The sequence below is a fragment of the Alligator mississippiensis genome, chromosome 1 (assembly GCF_030867095.1).
Source record: "Alligator mississippiensis isolate rAllMis1 chromosome 1, rAllMis1, whole genome shotgun sequence".
In the NCBI taxonomy this organism is placed as follows: Eukaryota; Metazoa; Chordata; order Crocodylia; family Alligatoridae; genus Alligator; species Alligator mississippiensis.
This window is the reverse complement of record NC_081824.1, coordinates 95,808,255-95,827,230: the sequence shown is the minus strand read 5'-3', so window position 1 is coordinate 95,827,230 and position 18,976 is coordinate 95,808,255. Positions and strand designations below refer to the sequence as shown.

General features: G+C 40.6%; 1 protein-coding gene across 1 annotated transcript in view; it reads right to left on the bottom strand.

The window, feature by feature from the left end:
- Positions 1–136: 136 nt before the first annotated feature.
- The window catches only part of CDC40 (cell division cycle 40), a 75,621-nt gene continuing 56,781 nt past the window's right edge, over positions 137–18,976 (bottom strand). The window contains exons 10-15 of the mRNA XM_006269915.4: positions 15,644–15,745; positions 12,825–12,940; positions 12,416–12,549; positions 5,831–5,907; positions 3,573–3,717; positions 137–1,163 (exon numbers count right to left, since the gene is read on the bottom strand). Coding sequence (XP_006269977.1) covers positions 986–1,163; positions 3,573–3,717; positions 5,831–5,907; positions 12,416–12,549; positions 12,825–12,940; positions 15,644–15,745 — 752 coding nt within the window. The 3' untranslated portion in view covers positions 137–985. The remainder of the gene's footprint in view (positions 1,164–3,572; positions 3,718–5,830; positions 5,908–12,415; positions 12,550–12,824; positions 12,941–15,643; positions 15,746–18,976) is intronic.

The following is an 18,976-nucleotide window of genomic DNA, read 5'->3' as shown; positions in this document are numbered from 1 at the left end:
TGATATCACCATTTATCACTACATGTTCTAAAAATTAGCTTGTCTTTACTAAAACATCAGTTAAGAACAGCTGACTTTCAGCCTGAAATGGATGTCTGATATGGATAAAAGTTAACAAAGAAGGACTACATTCAAATGAGACTATATACAAAAGATTTATTAAAAATAAGTTCTTTAAAAAGACAAAAAATTGTGATGCATATATACAGCTTTGCAGAAACTCCATAACAAAAAACTGTGTGTATTGAAGTGCCCCATGTACAAGAGCATGAGCAGGGACATTGAACTGGTAGTTTCTTTTTAAATGTGGCCTAGAAAAGCATGACAATTTTTTTGTTTTTTTCTTGGTTCGCTATTATAAAGGAAACACCGAAAGAGTGTTACATAGATGAACTTCAATTATCAGCATGATGTACGCATTTAATTACAAATGTAAGAATGTGGAGGCTGGATTTAAATTAACAGAGTATGCAGTGAATAGTTTGTAAATAGGACAGGTATTCTAAAACTTTTTATCAGCTCTTCATTTCTATGATGCATCTTAGTAAGTGGTTGTAAACTCTTAAGTCAGAAAAAGCTTAGGAACCACAAAATACTGCCAAAGTGTGTAACAGGTACATTTTCAAGATGCACTGTGGCATAGATCAAAGACTATTCTGAGATCACAAATATATAATAACAAAGCTGCTGGTTTTCTATTTCCACTCCACACACCTGTATGGTGCCCAAATCAAACTAAATTTCAAAAAGCTATCAAATAAAAAGCAAATGTTCAAATTATTTGCTTTTGGCCACTTCATGCGACTGGTCACTCCTTCCCACACCTTGAAGTTGCACTTGAAGATGCAGTTGACCATTCAGCCACTTTCCAGAGTGTATACATTTACTTTAAGAGTGAAGAGGCTGAAGGCAGCTGGAAGTTCAATTCTCAAAACATCCTTGTCACAAAGCCCAAGTAGCACATTCAGATTCTTGCAGTGCCTCTTCAGTCCCACAATTTAATAAGACCATCCCAGCCACATGTGATCACCTTGGATGTTTCATGTGGGTGCCAGACTGCACCTATACAAACTTTATCGTGTGCTTTTAACCTGCTGTAGAGTTTTGTTGTCTTCCAGTCCCATATGTTAAGTTTTCCATCTGCATCACCTGAGATTACATAGCTGTTTTAAGAGATTAAAAATGGCATAAAAACTGTCATAACAAGTAGTTATTTTTCCATTATTTTGAGGATTACTATGAAATGCATTGAAATAATTTTTAAGTTAACACAAAAATAAAGCAAATTTTGTACTAAGAAATAGGGGAAGAGAAAAGTCTAGTAAGCTATCCATTCCAGAATCTTCTGCTGGATGTGTACTTTCTGGTGCAAAGAATTAGCATGCATGCTACGCTCTACGAGCATAAGCTCTTGCAGCCTGACAGTGATTCATCAACATCATCTGTGAGGTAAGTGTGCTAGGCAATGTGATTATACTGAGCACTCTGTCGCTTGAATAATACAGCATACTGGCAGGATAAGAGAAAATGTCAGAAGCAGCCTTAAGAATCTGCAGGTCTCTCCCAGCCACCCCCCCACCCCGCTTCCCCCTCCCAATTTTGCTAAGATTTTTCCCCCCCAGTTCTTAACCACTTACAGCACATTGTGTTAAATGTGCATCCACTTCTACCACTGTTGGAGACCAGATACTGGGCTAGATGGACAACTGTGAGATGCTTGAGGGCATGAATGCTGTGTGCCCCTGGAGGCTGTGGGGGGGCACAGTAAGCTCCTGTCAGTGGCAGGAGCATGGTGGCAGTAAGCAGGGAGCTCCCGCAGGCAGCTGCAGTGCTGTTGGCAGTGGGGGGGGTTGGGGAGAGGTAGTGAGTGCTGACCAGTGGTCGTCAATCATCCACAGACACCACCAGCGGTGTTGGAGGCAAGCGGGAGGAGGGGTGGTAAGCGGCGACCAGGGGTGCACCATCACACTCAGGGGGTGTGCGTGCACCCCCTACGCGTCACCAATGCTTGAGGGGGCATGTGACAAGGGTTTACAAAATACGGAATGGTAATGAGAAAGTAAATAGGGATTTGTTGCTTACTGTCTCACACAATACAAGAACTAGGGGTCACAAAATGAAACTAATAGGTAGTGAGTTTAAAACTAAAAAAAGGAAGGTTTTTCACACAGTGTGTAATGAAAGTGTAGGACTCAATGCCACAAGATGTTGTGGAAGCTGACAATCTAGCCAGATTCAAAAGGGGATTGGACACATTCTTGGAAGAAAAGTGAACCAGTGCTTATTGAGCATAGGCAGGGCCATCCCTAGTGGGGAGAATTGGGGCAACTGCCCCAGGCCCCACGCTTTGGGGGGCCCCGCAGAGCTGGGCAGAGCACCACCAGCTCTGTGTCCAGCCACTCACTATCCCACTGCTATCACCACCACTGCCAATGGCAGCAGCAGCTTCTTCAGGTCTGGGGCCTGTGGGATCGTAGTGGGGGTGGGGCCCTGCGTGGGCTGATTTGCCCTGGGCCTCACACTCTGTTTGGGTCACTTCTGAGCATAGGTGTTAGGGCCTCTGAATCAGAACTTCCTAGACCCTAAAAGTTGGAGGCTGCAAGTGAGAGGAGCAGTGGAAAAAAAATATGGTCATACCCAATTCACTCTCCCTTTCAGCATCCACTCTCTGCCACTGTGACATACAGGATGCTGGGCAAGATAGATTAATGTCTGACCAAATAGATGGCAGTTCTTATTTATCTGACCCAGTATGGTACTGCTTATGTTCTTATAGGTACATGCTTGCTCAGTTACTTATCTACAGGATCTTAAATAGGTTTCTGTCTTCCTGAAAGATTTCTCTGCAAAGTAGTAGATGGGAGTTATCTGTACAGTGTCTTGAGAGAGGTAGAAGAATTGTGCAAGTTAAAACTGGAGGTATTTCAGATACCTATGCGTTTCCAGGAGTACTGCTTCAAGACTTCTGGTGACCATCTTGCAGCTCTTATATTGCTGCTTCCTGATTCATGGATGCCAGATTCTACTGTAAGTAAGAGCAAAGAGTATCCTGCTCCTTGCATTGTAAGACTTATACCGGGAGTAGATTGGGAGCACAGATGCAAGATGCTATTTTTACCAGTAACCTGACCTCACATGCTCCCTCCTGCCACTTCAGAGGTGAGATGGGGGGGGGGGGTGTTCCTAGCATAGCAAGGTTGTAAGGCTGCCTTCCAGAGTGGAGACATCCACTCTCCTTAGGGGACTCTCAAACTGGTTGAACATAACAACAGTACAAGATGTCCCCTGCGGACAGAGTCTGGGCCAATGAGTTCATTGATAATAATACCTCAATCTACTGTTTGTTTCTAGACCAGATGTTAGGATTGCATTTATGGACCAACTTAATTTAACTGGCAAAGGGCAAATTCACCTCTTCCATTGCTGCTGCCTGGCACGAGACCATTTTCTTTAATGCTGGGTTAGTAGGGCAGCAGTTCATCACACGCAGTCCATGCTGTGAAGGGTTTCTAAAATACAAGGCCTTGTAGTTGTATTTTCTTAGGATCCAAGATATTTTTCACAGAACTTACCTCATATCAGGTGAAAAATCCACTTGACAAGCATAGCCAGCCACCATGTGACCCTTGAAGATTTTCTTTTTGTTTAGTCGGAATCTATTCTGAGCTCCAAAAATCAAAATTTGATTGTCCATTGATTGACAAGCCAGCCATTTCCCTGTACATGCAAAAGTCAGATGTCAATGCCACTGAATCAAATTGCTGCTTGTGAAGAAACAGAGTTGAGTAAATTAGATTTTGAGAAGTTCCACTTTTTGATGTATGAAGAATTATGATAAGTATTCAGGCATATTTCACCAGATTCAGTATTAATACAAGTTTCTGTTGTCTACTGCAAAGATGATGGCTAGACTTTAGATAGTCTCATTATCCCTCTTTGCAAATAAACACTGGAGAAACACTACAGACATCACTCAAGGTATGTCTGTACCACAATTTCATTTTACAAAAAACTTTAATAATTTCATAACCAGTTCCTTCTCAGCCAGGTGTGCTGCTAAGACGAGACAGCACTTATGCCCACACTTGAACCATACCATACTCCTCTTCTGTTTCTTTTAAAGACTTTTAGTGCCATTTTTATAGCTTTGCTCCCTCTGCCAATCACAGGAGGTAAGTTTTAACTGACAAAGATATTTTAACTTAAGGTAAGTAAGGAACAAAACCCAATGAATTCCACTTTTGAACTCCCACTAAAAATAAGTTTCAATTTAGTTTCCAAATGCATTAAAATTCAAAGCAATTAGGACTATAGAATGTGCCAAAGATGCAATTATGTAGAAAATACTTCTATTCATATGACTTGGGATTGCTATAAGGCCAAGGTAATTTTGGTTTAATATGATAGCTGACATTCTAGAATTGAACAAATGCTTCCCCTGAATGTCCCAGTATATTTTAGTGCCTCATCTTCAAGACAATTGAACACTAAATGGATCTGTGATATTTGATAGATAACTTGACCAAAATGTTGAAACGATGTGGAAGAAATGAGAACTGACTGGAAAGCTGGATAAAAGTACAGCAAACTGCATAATGTCAGAAGCAGGGGTTGAATTAGGTCAGCTTGGCAAAGGCATACTTTTCCATGGTGGCTGCCATCAGATGCAGCAGGATCTTATTTAAAAAACAAAATCAAGCCACAGGGACAGACTGCAAAAAATTTTGAATCTGCAATGCCTAGCTGAAACAATGTTGAGGGGATCAGTGACTCCTATTCCTCTTACCTGGGATATTAACTAGAAAGTCTAATAATCGTTTAAATAAACTGACAGTAAGGTATTTTATTGCTGGTCCAAGCAACAGGAATGGTACGGTACAAAAAGATGCACTTAGTCCTGATAGTGTGTAGAGCTGGAGAAAATATCATTTCCTTCATTACTGTTTCTATTAAAATTTGTTCTTACATTAGTAACATGAAGGTGAATAAATCCCTGCTAAAAACCAGAACTTCTGTTTTTTATAAAAGGCCCATAGTCAGGAACACTGGAAGAGGGTAGGATGTCTCTTGCATACGTTTATGTTGCATATAAAATGTAAAATTACAATATGAAAAGGGCAAGAACATGGGATCAACAGCTGTTTCCTGAGAGACTATGCATCAGCTGCTGAACTAGCAATGGTTCAGCACATTGCAACCAGCAGCAACTGCTACCATACTGTGCATGAATTTAAACACAGAGTATTCTATAGTCACTATATACAAAAACAGTAAGTCCCACTACACTATGCCAGTGAAAAAAAAACCTTAGCTATATGGCTCTGTCTGTCTATATGGGAGTGAGCATTTTCGGGCATAAAGCTAAAGGCATAATTATGAACCAATTATTGTTATACATGTATAACCTCTGCTTGGGCATACTTATTTTGGTATAACCTAGATCAGGAATCAGCACATACACCCATGGAGCCATTTTATCTGACCTGCAGAGTCAGAGAGCTTCTGCAGCATTGGGCATATGGTGGATGGGCAGTGAGGAGAAGTGGTGGCAGCGATGCAGGAAGGGAGCAGTGACTGCAGCTCTGGCAGTCCAGGTTGGGTTGGAAATGGCCTGCACTTGAAGCTAAGGTCTGTTAAAGTGGCCTCCCACCACAAAATATAGCCAAAAAGGTAATCTCACATTGCTTAGAAAAGGGTTTATGATAAACTAAAAATGCCACTCTTATCCTGGAATAAATACCCATACTTGAGGTGGGTTATGTTGATAGAACTAGGGAAAAACAACTTCCTGGTGTACACAAGGCCCAAGAGCAGGGAAGAGTTAGCTTACCATTTGGAGACAAAGTCACTGCAGGCATCGAGTGCATACTTGGCTCTGCTATATACTTGAAGTCTACAGGAATGTCCCTGCAAAAGGAAGAAATATGTATGGATGAAGCATGGAGGGTTGCCTGAGGTTGGCTTGCTTATTCACCCACTGTGAAATACAGACATGGAAGAGGTCAGCTGTTCAAATGAAAAATGTCTAAAGAGAATTAAAATGATTAAAACGCACTGACCAAGTAAATGCTTCCTCTGATCCCGTCTATAAAAGAATGCAAGACTTGTTTAACTCCCCTGTTGCATTAAGATACTTCAGGGATTGATGTAGATAATGCAGACAGTGAAGATCCATCACACTTTCCCCAGCAGGACTGTTTATACTAACATCCAAACTGCTTTCAGTCACAGTTGCAAAAAGCCAGAGTCAGATGCTTCTCAACTCCTAGTACTGGCAGCACCTGAGACATTCTCCTCGACTCCTCCAGAACAGAAGCCTACACTCTGGTTAGACAAACCCTTAGAGACCATAATATCACTGGCAGAAAACCATAAAGCTATAACCCCACCCCCAAAACCCCCCAAATAAACAAACCAAACCAAAAAACACACAAAACCACACTCATTGTTAGGGAGAATCTCCTCCCTGCATTTAATTCTAAGGAGAGAAGAAATGTAAATGCACTGAGTTCTGCTGTCTTCTCTCTGTACAAATTAATGCAGGCTCATCTACTGGAATTCATTCCAGACAACTCTGCTTTATGTTAAAATGTACCAGACATAGCCAGAACTGCTGCAGGAGTTGCTGCCTTAAACTATGAGGCAGAAGAGAGAGACATTTACGTTTTATACTTGTTTCAAATCTAATTGTGAAACAGGCAATCATTTAAAAAATAAACTTATTAAAGATCACTAAACTGGATGCCGCTGCCTTTGTTGGCTGACCTAAAAACTAATTTAACCGTGATGGTTCTTCTTGCTTCCTTTAAATTCCATAAAATTCAAGTCCTTGTAAGTTTTCTCAAAAAGAACCCAAATCAAAAATAACATTTTATAAGCTGAAAAGATTTAAGTGTTGCGATTTTTAATCTTCACTGACAAACTATGGATTTTTTTTCTCCCTTCCCACCAAACTGTGCAGCCAAGTTGTCTTCATTATATGCCAGCTGGAAACAAACATTAGGGTCCTTTTAAGTGAGAAAGCGCTATCTGGGCACTCCCTGGCATTGGGCAAAACGAGCATTAGGTACTGTGATGGGGCATTTTGTTTACTATAGTCTTGACTACAGAACAAAGTAAAAGATGCAGTTAGCTGTGTTAGTCTGAAGTCAACTAGAAGGCAGGGAAGATTTGCACCTTCCTTTGGTTAGTCCGTAAGGGTCCATAAGGTGCAAATGTACCCTACCTTCTACTAGAAAGAAATAAAACTGAAGTGTTGAGCATCTCCAGCACACAAATGGCACAGCAGCCCAAGCCACATCATTATTTATCCAAGCAACAATGTGAACACCCTAAGGAAGAGAGGTGAAAATTAAAAGCCTATAACAGTGACTCTCAGGCTGCTTGAAGACATTAAAAAAAAAAAAAGTGGTGCTTCAATTTAAACTCTGCGCTTCTGCGTCAAGCCCAGCACGTACCCAGAAGAGGTATCACGTTAGTTGGACCCGGCTTGCCCAATGTCTGTATAGATCAGACGCTTTGGTGGGGTTTTATGGCACTTTTATCTAATAGCTGATTCAATCAGCTATTAGATAAAAGCGCCAAAAAAGCCCCACTGATGCATATGATTTATACAGATGCTGTGCAGCTGGGTCAAACTAATATGCTGCTTCTCCAGTAAAGCACAGGGTTTTTTAGTTTCATTTTATTGTTGTTGTTTTTTGCATCTGTGTTTTGTTTTTTTAAATGTCTGCAAGCAGCCTCAACGTTTTTAGACTCAAGGCACCACTTGTTAGTCTCAAGGCACCCCTCAGAAAATGCTGGTGCTTGGCTTTCATCCATTTTTTACTACAAAAAGGGCATTTTTTCAGTTCAAAGAACTCAGAAAAACAAGTCAGAATGCTTTTGACACACTGGACTCTGATTGGAAATCCCTGAGTTTATCCTGTGAATCTCTTGCAGGTATCTGTGAATCTGCACACCTAAGACTGTTAGTACTGCATGACATCCCTGAAAGGAACTTGTGGCATAAGGTGCTCCACCACCCTGGGTGAGAATCATGGTTCTAAAACAAGGGGACAGAGAATAAAAATGGCTGTCAGCTTTAATATCGCCGGCAGAAGGGTGCAGAATACAGGAAGCAGGCAGGTAAACTTTAGAATACACCACTCCTTCAAACAAAAGGCTCCTTCAAACAAATGCAGTTTAGCAGGCATAAAATATTAGTTGTATTACTATTCCACAGAGGAAGAACACCCCTGTTGTTAGGTAAACACCAAAACAAAGTCTGTAGGAAACATTATGTCTTGGAAATGGGGCTAGATTCTCAGGGGAGAAGTTGTTCTCAGCAATTACGTTTGACATGTCAACCTACTCCCAGCCTTGGCCAAATTATAACGTCTTGTAAACAACCTCAGTCAGTCAGCATTTGACAAAATGTCTCTAGATTGTTACCTCCAAACAAACTGTACTTTTAATTACTAGCTCTTAAAAGCACAGGTCATACTTACTTTGAAAGCTTTTGTGTTTCTTTTTAAGAAAGTCGTCAGGCCTCTGAAGTAAATGCAGCATTTGTAATCAGTTAACCAAGTTGCATATAATACCCATTATAAACCCTAGAAAGATTCTAATATGATAAAAACCTATGTCAGTCAGTCAGTCTGTCTGTCACAGTTTACTCACACTCCGAATGGCTGATGGAAACAGCCAATCAGCGTGCTCCAAGAGTGGGGGAGCACTGTCATGATTCCGAAGCCATGCTGAGGACTGGACAGAGGGTGGGGGAGCTGAGTTCAGCCCTGCTCCCTGCAAGAGGCAGAACAGCAGCAGGATGAGGCGTTAGGTGGCAGCACTGCATCCCAGCCTACCCCCCACCCCCGTTATTCTTGATGGACAATTGGCTAGATTATTAATAATAGCATGGTTATGGATAATCTGACATAAGGAATTTCTTCAATTCTTTGGGAGTTCTTCCAAAAGGTACTGTGCTGAACATAAATTTCACAGATTTCAGGCTCCAAATTAATAATGTTTACAGTAAAGTTAAATTAGTTTACCCACAGATCAGCACGTTTCCTGGAACATTCTGGTGCATACCACCACCCTGCAGCCATGAACATCAGGCTGAGAAGAGAGCTCTACATTGCTTTATAAATCAGACCTAAGTAAAACTTGAACTACAGAACATGGTGCAGCTCATAATTACCTGAATGAGAGGGCACTCTTTTATACCTAGCAAGATTGGCTATTCCTGAGTCTTTAAAAACCAAGGTATTAGATATTTATTGCTCAGGAAGAGACAAGGGGACGAAGGAGGGAGGGAGGGAGGGGAAATGAGCTCTACTAATTTATTTTCAACCATTAACTGGAATCTCAAGAAACAAAAGGATCCAAAATTTAGGACGATTCACATTTGCACAAATGTGAGAAGCTTCCACTGATCCTCAGAAGTACCTTGTGATTTCCTTGTATGTGCCTAAATAGATTCAGTGAGACAACTGACATGAATGGCAAAACAAAATAGATTTTAAAATAGGAGCAAGTAGGCCTTCTCAAATCATCTTTGGTTACCAAAACATTCTGAAAAACTAGAAATAAAATAGATGTCTTAATACAGTTGAACTGACGGTAAGGCTTTTCTATAATTTGTTTCCTTTTTATGTAAAAATAATAAAAGCACACGCACTAAGGTAGTACATAAGAGCAATTTGTTCTACATTTATATTAAGTGCTGATACAGATCCTATGAAATAAGAAGTGACAGAGACCATAAATGCTGTAATTTCGTAAAGGGAAATATAGTTTCCATTGTTTTCACATAAAAACCATAGGCAGACCATAATGCCACTTTTACTTCATGGATGAAGCTAACATAGGATCACTGGGAAGTAGGATTGGAAGGGAACTCACAACATCATCTAGCTGAGCCCCAGCTTAAGGGAGGATCATCCCTGAATAAACTATCCCAGCCAAATGTCCATCTAACCTTCTCTTAAAAACTTCAGATGATGGAGAATCCAGTTTCTCTAGGTAGTTGTACCAATGCTTGACTATCCTCAGAATCAGAAAGTTTCACCTAATCTCCAACTTCAATTACTCTTACTTAAGCTTGAGGCCATTGCTCCAAGTCCTGTCTCCTACAACTACAGAGAAAAGTCCATCTCCATGCTCCCTATATTAATTACCCTTCAGGTATCTGAACACTTATCAGATCCTCCCTCTGTCTTCTCTTCCCCAGACTAAGCGAGCCTAGCACTTTTAACCTTTCCTCAAAAGTCTTGCTTCCCAGGCCCCTAATATTTTTTGTTGCTCTGTGCTGGACTCTTTCCAAACTGTCCACATCCTTCTTGAAGTAAGACCCAAAACTGGACATGCTCCAAGTGAGACTTCAGCCAGTGCTGTATAGAGCAGCAGTCACTTCCCTTTTGACACTCTTGGTAATAGTATGCTTCTGGCCTTTTTTTGCAACAAGATCAAACTTGTTGGCTCACATTCAGCTTATAGCCTGTGGAGCCCTGCGATCTGGCCTATTGCTCTCAGACCAACTCTGAATGTGGAGGTGGTCTCACTGGTGCATCGACTAGACCCAGCACTGCAGGCACTGTTCACTGCAAGTATAGGGCACGAGCTGTATGCAATGCCTGTGCCAAACCAACCCTGTGCACTGGTTTTGGGGGAGGTCCAGATCAGATTGTGCTGCAGCCAGCATGCAAAATTGTCCAGTGGAGCATTGCAAGCAGTGCATGCCCTGTACCAGCCTCTTGTGCTGTGAACAGCACCTGTGGCAGTGGATCCAGCTTGTGCAATGTGCCAGTCCTGCTATGGGGCTTGTGCTGCCTGCGGTGTGTGGACTAGATCTGGCACCACAGGTGCTGCCCACAGCACAAGGGATATGCACATACGGGATGTGCACTGCCAATCTGGCACATAGGGTTTGTGCAGTGGGGTACCACATGCAGTGCATGCTTGGGATAGATGCAGACAAGCTTTAGAATTCACTGCATTCTTCTGGGCCATTATAAATTTTACAGGTTTCCCTTGCTTTATGCGGGTTCTGTACGTGCGAATTTGCTCTTATGCAATGACCCTTATTATACCAAAAATCCATTGTATGCAAGGTAAATTCACTCTTATGCGATCGGTGTGGTGGAAGCCCGCAGTCAGCTGCTTTGTGCAGTGCATTGTGGGAGTGACACGCATCAAAATATAGTCTTCTGTGTGGATCTGTGTTTCTCACTTGTTGTCTGTGACACGTGTTTCTGTAGTTGCCATCCTCATTGTGGCTTCTAAGCGCCCCGCTAGCTTATCTCCTACCCCTTTCCCTGGTCCATCAATGAAGCCTTCATCGCCTTCTCTTCACACCAACTAAACATTCACCACCACCCTGAGCTTATGTGTACTGTCTGCTCTTGGTGAGTACCAAAATTGTCTCGTAAAAGTATAGAAATGGGTCTGGGGGTCAGTATAGTCAAGGTCTTGGAATGTATCTCTGTTTGTTACATTGTAAAGTGGATTCCCTTTATGCCAGGGGTGGGCAAAATGAGGCCCACCAGGCCATTCTATCTGGCCCATGAGGCCCCTAGAAAATTTAGAAAATTAATATTTATCTGCCACTGGCTGCCTGTCATGTGGCCCTTGATGGCTTGCCAAAACTCAGTAAGTGGCCCTCCGCCTGAAATAACTGCCCATCCCTGCTTTATGCAAATTCGAATTATGCATCGTTTTTCAGGAACTCATGCATAGCTTAAAGCAAGTGAAACCTGTATATTAACATGGGTTGTGTTGTCAGTTATTTTTTTAACAATGTGCTTTATTTAAATTTGAGGCAGTATGTTGAATAAATGCAACCTGATGCTCATGAACAAAATCCTGGGTATCCTAAGAATTCTGATTTGCTCTCAGAGTCAATGAAATGTTACAGGCTTTAGAAAAGTCTTCAAGTACTGCAACACATAAGGGTTGTAAATAAGAAAAAGAGTGAAGTAAAGTTGTAAAAACATCCAACATTTACAAAGGATTTTTATAATAAAGGTACTGTATTACATCTTGGTTTTGCATGGGATGTTCAATTTAACTAAAGAAAACATTTAAGATCTCACTAATATACCAGCCTATTGACTGCAGAATATGTAGAATCGGCATGGAGAATATGATTACTAAATGACTGTAAAATGGACTGGAAAACCATCAGCCAAAAAAAAAAAAAAAAAAAAAAAAAAAAAAAAAAAATCAGCACAACATTTCTCTCACAGCTTTCTAGTATGTATTTCAATTATCATACATAACAGTATAAATGGATTTATGGAATGTTAACATTTAAGTTTTCCTTTGGTTATCCAGAAGTCACTATACCATTTGATTAAGAAAGTTTTACTAACATTTTTCCAGTTTGGTCAGAATTAATCTTAAGTTAAACTTTGTAAGATTTATAACTTACCATTCCCACACCCTTAAGCTCTTGTCATCAGAAGTACTCACAAACCGTCTATTCTCATCCACAAACACAATGGTATTGACAGCTCCGAGATGCCGATCGTACTCCTGTACAATCTCCCCACTACGAATGTCCCACTGTAAATTAAACAGCCAGAGTAAGAGACACTAAAGTTGTTTTACTGCATTTCTAAACATGACACTATGAAATTTCTAGCATTTGGTAGTTTTAAGAACACTTATTTCAGCAACAGAATATGAAGTAACACTCACTTAAAACAGAACTAAAGTTTCTATATTCTAGTTATGCAAAAGATTTTTTAAGCTTCAAAGAAAAAAGATCTGCTTTATATATTTCAGGTGAAGTGTAAGGACTGGAGCCCAGGGAACATTTTTATAATGCTGAGGTTTACCTGGACAATTTTCTTATCAGACATTCCTGCCACAAAAAGATTTTGTTTATCTTCATCAGGATTGAATTTCACGCAGTAAGGGACTTTCCTGTTTGTGAACCTGGAAATACACTGCCCTGTGAATAAACAAGTCATTCAAAATTTGGTTAGTTTATAAGTTCCGTAAGCTATTTTTTATGGTTGTTTTTTATTATAAGCACTGATGAAACAGTCACCTTTGGCACTTGGGGAAGTTTTTGTTCGTTTAGATCAAGAGAAAACAGAAAACACATGCTCTTTAATCTGTTCAGGGAACAGAGAATTGGGCATTACCCTACTTAAATCCAAGACAACGCTGAACTTCAGATGACCATCAATAATTAGATTCTATACATCAAAAAATTATAAATGTTATAATTCTCCATATATAGAATCTAATTAGTGGAGGGTCATCTTAAACTTGACTCCCCCACTACTGTAGCAGGGAAAGCAGTGACAGGAGGGCAGGCAGTAGGGAAGGCAGCAAGGGGGAAGGGAGGGATGGTCAAACAGCTTGACGCTTGTTGCCTATCCCCCCGCATGTGCCTACCATCTCACCGCTTCTGCTCCGGGGCCATGGCTGGGACCTCTTACTCAAATTTAAAACAAGGGGCTTTTTTCTCCTGTCTTAAATGCAGAAACCCCCCCTCATCTTGGATTCAACGAAAAAAAGGTATTTTGCAGACTACCTTCCCCTTCCCCCCCCCCCCGATAAAATTACCCTCCATTTCTACCACTGTCACAGGCTCTCTATCCAACTGGCCATACCCTGGACTTGATTCTAGTTCACATGTCAATTTTAGGATATCAAAACCCAGCCATCATCTCAGGCAGCAGCCAGAGCTCCTTAACCCTGAAGGAGATTTTTGCTTGCAACAAGACAGACTACAGGTCTGGGAGGAAGACTTTGGTTGACATATTTGCTACTCTCACACAACAGAATTTTCTACTTGAAGGGTAAGAGACTGGGCTGGCTCCTGAGAAAGCCCCAAATAATGAAATTAACTCCTTGCTTCCCACTTTAGGAATAGACATTTCTTTTTTTTACCTTGCCTTTTCTAACAGGTATATAGCAATCTATACATGTACATCTACTTTAACAAGAAAACTTAAGTGCTCCCTTTCAGTCTTCTCCTGTGAGAGTGGATAATATCACACTTAAACAGGTGTTGGTCATGTTGCTTAATGCACTACTAGAAGGTGTTCAGAGACTGCCATAACCAGCATGGTATAAAAGCCTATATAGAACAGCAAGGTGAAGGCATATCTAGTGAAAGTAACTGAAGCACTAGTAGAAACAAGAGTCATTTTGACTTGCACTGAGCAGTTAGGTGACCAAGTGAATAGAATGCTGGTAAACCATGTGCATCTTATCTGCATTAAATGGTATTTCACCACTACAGCCATCAATAGATAAAGGGGATATCTCTTCCTCCTCCCAGATCTAAGTCATAGCCTTGTCAGCCAAGAAGCAGGAGATGGTGAAGCCTTCTAAGCTTTTTCAAGGGTGGCTGGCTTTGGTCTTGTATGTATTTTAGGCAGGAGGCCAATATTTGGCCTTCTGCATTTACTACCAGTGATGATACAGCAGTAGAAGAGATTATAGTACATCTCTCAAAGACCACATTCAATTTATAGGATTCAAACTTTTTTCTCTTGTAAACAGCAAGTTTGACACATACTGACAATTACAAACAAAACTGGAACCCTCACAATGCTACTGTAACAAGTCTAGTTTTAAAGGAAAGAGCCACACTTTAAAAATACTGAAGCCACGTTTAACAAGCAGCACCAACAACCGCCATCCACTACCTGTGGGGTTCAGCTATTTCAAATAGTTCTAAAAACCCAAAACACTACGATGACCCTGACAGTTTTACACAGCTTCCTCTTCTCTGGAGTCCCCCTACTCTGATTATTTTGAACCTACTGATAAGCTGATTTTATTCTAGGTGAAAAAGACCTTAGATACTGATAAAATGGTACCACTGATAAAATGGTACCTACAGTCAGTGCAAAATGACAGAAAGCAGCTACTTACACAACTCAGCTCAGGTTTACCACATAAGTAAAAATATGCTTCTTATTTGAAAAACCACATGAAAGTAAAGCAGTCTTCAGCTTAAGTATGTAATATTTACTAAGTACCACTGGTATCCTTGGAACATCAGAAAAGCATTAAGAACAATGCTTCTCAGTAGCTAATAAGATTTTAAAGAGCCCATTAATTTTTTTAGTTGCATGATACTCAGCATTAGGTGAATAATTATTTCCTGAAATCCTCTGAAGTGAAAAAAAAAAAAAAGATACTAGTCTTGCAAAATAAATTCAGTTGATGGTTATTGTTGTTTCTTTCAGATCACTGACTTTTTTTTTTAAATCTGGAAGAATCATCTTGTAAGGGACCAAAATACACCTTCCAAAATATAATTTATATAATAATTTGTTAAATTTCTATAAGCAAGATTTAGCCAAATGTAATTGGGGAAAAAATGGTCCCAGTATTACACTTTCTAGGCCAATTTCTAGCACAGTGTTAGTTTTCATAGTCTGCCAAACCTTGCTATCATAGGTTTTTAATTTCACAAGAATGCCAAAATAAAATTAACTGATTACAAGCAAGAAAAAATTCAGAAAGGGAGAGAAAATTGCTCTCCCTGTACTCAGCAGCAGCAGCTTTCAAATTGTAAGAGCACATTACAAATAAAAGAAAATCACTTGGCTATTTAAAACAGCAGTATTTTGTATTCATGGCTGCTACAAAGATTACCAAACTAAAATGCTTATGAATTGAAGCCTACCTGTTTCAGTGTCCCAGAGTTTAATATAACGGTCATATGCTGCACTAAGAAACTGAGTCCCGGCGTTGTTAAAGCAGATGTCGCGAACAGCTTTACTGTGTCCTATGAGATAAAAAGGGCTGGGTAAGAAAAAAAAGCTTTTACCCTTTGATGCTAGGAATTATGGTTTTGACAAATGTTACCACAGCTAGAATGTAGATAGGTGACAAACTGAACAAGTGACCTGTCAACAGGTGGCCTACTAGACCTTTTCTAAGAAAAAACACCCTGCCAGTTGTGGAATAAGAGGGACCAATGTGTGCCAGAAAGTCTGACTGCTGCACTACCACAGCTTACCCTGTAGCTGTAATGCAAGTGTAGAGAAAGCTTATACAGCTGTAATCATTTTTTTTTATTACTGTGTTATTTAGTTCAGGTTTACATAAGTGTAGACAACACAGTGGTAAACCATCAGCTCCCACTAGTGGAGGTCATGCAACAGTGGGGGATTTTCCAAAGTCTACTGCAAACACAGTTAAGATGGAAGTTACTTTGTATTGACATTAGGTGTTATACTGAATGCTCAAAACTAATTAATCCAACAATTCAGATAGCATGAGTATGTGACAAGGGCCTGCAACATAATAGAAAATTAAAAGATAATTGTTAACATTCAATTTAGAATGTGACCTCCAAAACACTGCACTTAAAATTCAGCTTAAAATATAAATGCAGTCTGATCTCTCAAATATACTGCATATTCATTTCCAAATTGGCAAGAAGCACTTTAAAATCTACCTATGGCTTGTTGTAGCCACAATGCTGTACAAGTTACCAACATCAGTCTCTAAAAGATAAAAAAGTAAGGAAGAGCCAACCATTAAACACCATGGTAGTGATGGCTAAAAAATGGTATTCAGAGGTTTGCTTTAGGGAGTTGGCTTGTAGGTAAATGAGAATAGACTAATGGTTCAGGGCAATGACAAAGGTCAATTGATTTCTAAAAGTCTATCTGTGACAGTCTCCTTCAAGGCCCACTGTGTCTGATACAGGCAGACATCAAGCAGACACACAGGCTGGAAGACTGAAGACATGTACCACAGTGTTTCATAACATGAAATAAAGGACTCTGCTGCTTTGGCCAGGTCACAGTGCCCAAGCTGTCGAGCCCTTGGGATTTTGGTTTTGGGGAAGAGACCAAATTAGGAGAAGGCCAGGAAAGCCCAAATTAGAATGAGTGCATGTGATGGGTTTGTGAAACAAAAGAATATGCTAACAGTACAGAACATGGATAGTATGATGACCACAAGTAAACCAATCAATGATGCCCAAAGATGAAGAGTCATCAAAAAAAGAGAAATAATACAAAAGGAGGAATTTTGGAGCAGCAAAGGGAACCTGAGCCATGGACAGAGGACATACCACCAGCCTGTCTCACCCCCACCCCCTCACTGGGCGGAGGATGGGGCCTCAGCCTTCGACCTCCAGGCTGCTGACATCTGATGTTGAAGAGAGAACCTCAAAGTAAAGGTTCACATACTGGCCAGATGCACCTCAACTCCGTGAGCCCTGGGACTGGTAGATATTAAACTGTTTGCGTTATTCTTGTCTGCTGTCACTGTGCATCAATAACATTCACCCAATAATTGAATGGAGTGGTCGTGGTCTGCCCAGAACAAGGTATCTGCATCATAAATCCAGTTCCACCCGGTAGTGGTTCTGAACCTTTTTATACTCAAGGCAGACCCCTCAAGACTACAAGCACCCCTTGGAAAAAGCTAAGTCTTAGTTTTAACTCATTTTTCAACTACAGAAATATAATAGAAGAATCCTTTTGTTGAGAAGACCTAAGAAAGACCACAGCAGGTCAGAATGTTTTTAAGACTATGAACTTCTATTTGAAATTTCTGGTTTTATCTAGTGAATCATGTTTACACACCTAACAGTGCTAACACTGATCACCCCTTGAAGGGATCTCAAGGCACCCTGGTTGAGAAACACTGCCATAGGGGAATTCTAAACACAAGATGCAACCTTTGGATATGCTGGAATTCAGAGGTGGCTACAATATATATTAGGTACCTATCTTTGTATATATGGGAAATACTTAGATGAGACTTCACAAGTCTGCCAGAAAAATGTCAGGATGTTCTACTTAAAGGCAATACCCTCAAGACCCCACTGAATATTCCTGTTTCGCCACTGTACCAGACTCACAGAGATTCTTCATTTGGAGTTACTAATTTGATTTTAAAAAAATAATTAAATATAGCCAGATTTCCATAGCAGGAATATTCTGAAATTATAGTTCAGAAATCCTTTTCGGAGGCATCCGCTTTGTGACTCTATTGGCACTTCATGTAACAAAGATGTTAGGTAAAAGGCACTTAATGCTGCTCTCTGATGTACATTTATTTGAACAATGTTTTACAAGTGTTTCTACTTCAAAAAGTAAGACCAGTGCTTATATATTGTAGCCAACACTGCTAAGCTGTTCACAACTGTACTCACTAAAAGGGCTCTGTTAAAAAGAAAAATACTGGACTTTTTTTTTCATATTTAAAAGTGGGTCTTAAAAAATGGGTCGTGGAAATTTTTCTGCTGCTTCTGCATTAGAAATCCAGTTCTTGTCTAGCCCAGAAGAACTTTATTTAAAATTATGACACAGAGAACATTAGCGTATAAAAATGTGCTGGGTACATCACAGCAAAAGTGAGACTCTCCTCCGATACAGGTAACATCTATTTTAAGATGGGATGATGAGGCCCCCTTTTACATGTTATAGGTATTGTGCAAATAACCAGTTAATTCCACAATTATTTTGAGACCAGCTACATGGGCAAAGTACTTATCACACAATAAAAGCTCCGAGCCATAAAGTTAGAACTTGAAAATGTGTACTAACTTCATAGCTGGCTGCTATCAAGCTTTAATTTGCATGTGGTTTAATTTGCATTAGCAGCATCTCCTCTGTCACTGGGGGCCCTGTTAGCAGGGGTGCACATTGCCCAGCTGGGGCTGTGAGTCCAACAGCTGCTAGGCACTCTCAGCACCAGCTGCTGTGGATTCTGGGTCCTGGCAGCACTCCACAGCTGCCAGGACTCAGTCCCACAGCTGCAGACACTAGGTCTCCATGATATTCTTCCTGATGCCGGGACCCAGCTGGGTTCCAGGAGCCACAGGGCACAGCTACAATCTCCCAGTCCCATGGGTGTGTATAACTCCTGGGATGGGGATGAGGGTGGGGGATGGAGATGTGGAAAACCCCAGTGGCAATCCTCCTGCCTTGGGGGTTTCACGCACTTCTGGGATAGGGGGAATTGTCACACAGTGATGATCTCCCAGCCACGAGGA